The following is a 2,500-nucleotide window of genomic DNA, read 5'->3' on the forward strand; positions in this document are numbered from 1 at the left end:
ACTGGCTGTACATACTTCATCACCTCCTTTTTGTATTGTATTTATTTTCTGGAACATAATCTATATAAAATGTGTTTTATTGATGTTGTAAATGAATATATTCATACGTACTGTATATTGCGTAAATAAATGAAAAGCAAATACTGAGCCATCTTTGATGTTGTTTTAAAATAGTTGAATAACTGTGAACACGTTTGCCTTTTCAGTATTTATTTGTTCCTACCATACACAGCACAGTTCCAGTATGTATAAGTCTCTATACCTCACCTTAGCAGGTTGGGCTCAGTTCCATTCCAACGACCAACACAGTGAATGAAAAACATTTAAAAATGAGTATTGAAAGTGATGGACAATTAATTCCTTTCCTGAATAGACTTGAGTGGAAATGGAATTGACTTCCAGCCCTTCCATAGATTCAATTATACAAAATGATATAAATAACCCTCATAATTGAGGGCTCAGAGCCCTGCTACAAGTAAGCATTTTCCACATATAGGACAATTGACACGCACAGAAATGACCTTGGTACAGTACAACATTGGTGGAAATGTACATTTTCATCCTTTTAGTGGATTTCCAGGTTTTAAGACTCACCAAAGTATATCATGTCTATAGACCAGTGATTCCCAGATGGCAGGAGAGGGCTGAAATCTTTGGGTTGTGGCTGGAACGACTTGTTCTATTCTAGCTTTTAGTCAAAAAGGTTGAGTCAGTCAAAATGTGCCTCTATTCCTAAAGGTTTTTGTGAGTCATAAATGCTTGAGAACCACAGTTGTAAACAGCACAGTGCTGAGGGAAGCTTGGTCAAATGTTGGCTCATATCCACACCTCAGACACTCAGGTACTCTGGTGTATTTTCTCTATTTTCTTGGGAAACAACATTACCAGTGATGAGTATCACAGTACATCTGTATGGACTTGCAAAACACAGCATCCTGTAACAAGTCATTCCCTAGTAGTTGTCATGGAATAATGACAGAGAACTATACAGCGTTTCAATTCTTTTCCTTCATATCCAGACCTCCGTACTGCGCAGCTTGGATTTCCAGCCCTTCCCTTTTGCTCTTCAGAAGCTGTGTCTCTCTGTCTGGAGCTCCTGGTTGTTGGGAAGCTGCAGCTCTGTCTCTATACCAGCATCAGGCTTCTTATTAAATGGGGAACAGTTCCCAGCACAGGTCCAGTCAGGCCGGTGGTCGACTACCAGATCCAAGTTCGGTAGCAGCGTCGTACTGGTGACATCCCTAAGGCCCAGAGGCGACATCAGTGAGGGGCTGTCAGGAAGAAAGTCTCCAAGGTTTCCTGCCCCCTACTCTACCCCATAATTCCCCCATGATCCTCCCTCCCTGAGCCTCACTGAGTGTCTGATCTTCTTCCATCCTAGATGATTAAGCTCCAGAAGGTTGAGGAGGATGCAGAAGAGACCCGCCAGAACATGAAGAGGAGGAAGATGGTTTTCTCTGTGGGCCGTGACACGTAGCAGTCCACGGGCTGCGTGCAGGGTGGGGCCTTGCAAAAGTGGAATGGCACTCGGAAGCCGAGGAGGAACCACTGGGCCATGACAAAGCCCACCTCCAGCAGCGCCCGGAGCACACATGGAACACGTAGTACTTGGAGAGGACGCCTCCGGTTCCTCCTCCACCTCCAGGACCCCTGGTGCATTGTAGTGGCTATTTCTGTGGCATGCGAGCCTGGCCTGGGTTAGAGACGTGGCGGTGGTGGCTTCCAGTGGTGGCAGCTCCTTTGGAAGGCTCTGACTCTGGGCAGTGATTCCCTCCAAGACATTGGCCAAGCTGTGACCTAAGTGCCGGTGTGAACGGATGGAGCAGCTATCCGAGTCACAGCTCCAGTTGAATGCCTCTCGACCTCCATCCTTCCCCCCGTCTCGAGGCAAGTCCCTTGGGTTAACCCCCTGGCCCTGCCCGCTGTGTCCCTGCGGCAGCTTCGACAGATTATGCCACGTATATATGATAAAACAGAGAGACGGAGTCGAGACGCTGATGATGTGGAAGACCCAGAAGCGCGGCTGTGAGATGGGCGCGAAGACATCATAGCAGACTGTGGCGCAGCCCGGCTGCAGGGTATTGCACACAAACATCTCCTGCTCATCGGCGTACACGTCCTCAGTCGCCACGGCAATGATGAGGAGGCGAAAGATCACCATGACGGTGAGCCAGAGGCGTCCAATCATGGTGGAGTGCTGGTGGACGGCGTCCAGGAGACGTTTGAGGAGCGTCCACTCCGTCATAATGGCCGTCTTCCTCTCAGAAAGTCAAGAGGATTCTAATACAGTGGAACACAGCGGTCTAGGAACACAGCGGTCTAGGAACACAGAGGTCTAGGAACACAGCGGTCTATGAACACAGAGTTCTAGGAACACAGCGGTCTAGGAACACAGAGGTCTAGGAACACAGAGGTCTAGGAACACAGAGGTCTATGAACACAGAGGTCTAGGAACACAGAGGTCTAGGAACACAGCGGTCTAGGAACACAGAGGTCTAGG

At 48.2% G+C, this 2,500-nt stretch overlaps 1 protein-coding gene across 1 annotated transcript; it reads right to left on the bottom strand.

The window, feature by feature from the left end:
* Positions 1-1,377: 1,377 nt before the first annotated feature.
* LOC124029115 (gap junction gamma-1 protein-like) lies at positions 1,378-2,276 on the bottom strand. The gene is made up of 2 exons (XM_046340946.1): positions 1,570-2,276; positions 1,378-1,526 (listed from the first exon to the last, which is right to left on the bottom strand). The coding sequence occupies exons 1-2, from the start codon at positions 2,243-2,245 to the stop codon at positions 1,378-1,380; spliced, it is 825 nt and encodes a 274-aa protein (XP_046196902.1). The 5' UTR covers positions 2,246-2,276.
* Between the last annotated feature and the right edge of the window lie 224 nt (positions 2,277-2,500).

The sequence above is a fragment of the Oncorhynchus gorbuscha genome, unplaced genomic scaffold (assembly GCF_021184085.1).
Source record: "Oncorhynchus gorbuscha isolate QuinsamMale2020 ecotype Even-year unplaced genomic scaffold, OgorEven_v1.0 Un_scaffold_5579, whole genome shotgun sequence".
Classification (NCBI taxonomy): domain Eukaryota; kingdom Metazoa; phylum Chordata; class Actinopteri; order Salmoniformes; family Salmonidae; genus Oncorhynchus; species Oncorhynchus gorbuscha.

Coding starts and splice junctions, on each gene's coding strand:
- LOC124029115 (XM_046340946.1), bottom strand. CDS start 2,245: ATGACGGAGTGGACGCTCCTCAAACGTCTCCTGGACGCCGTCCACCAG. Junction 1,527..1,569: donor TGCTCCGGGCGCTGCTGGAG/GTGGGCTTTGTC, acceptor TCGGCTTCCGAG/TGCCATTCCACTTTTGCAAG.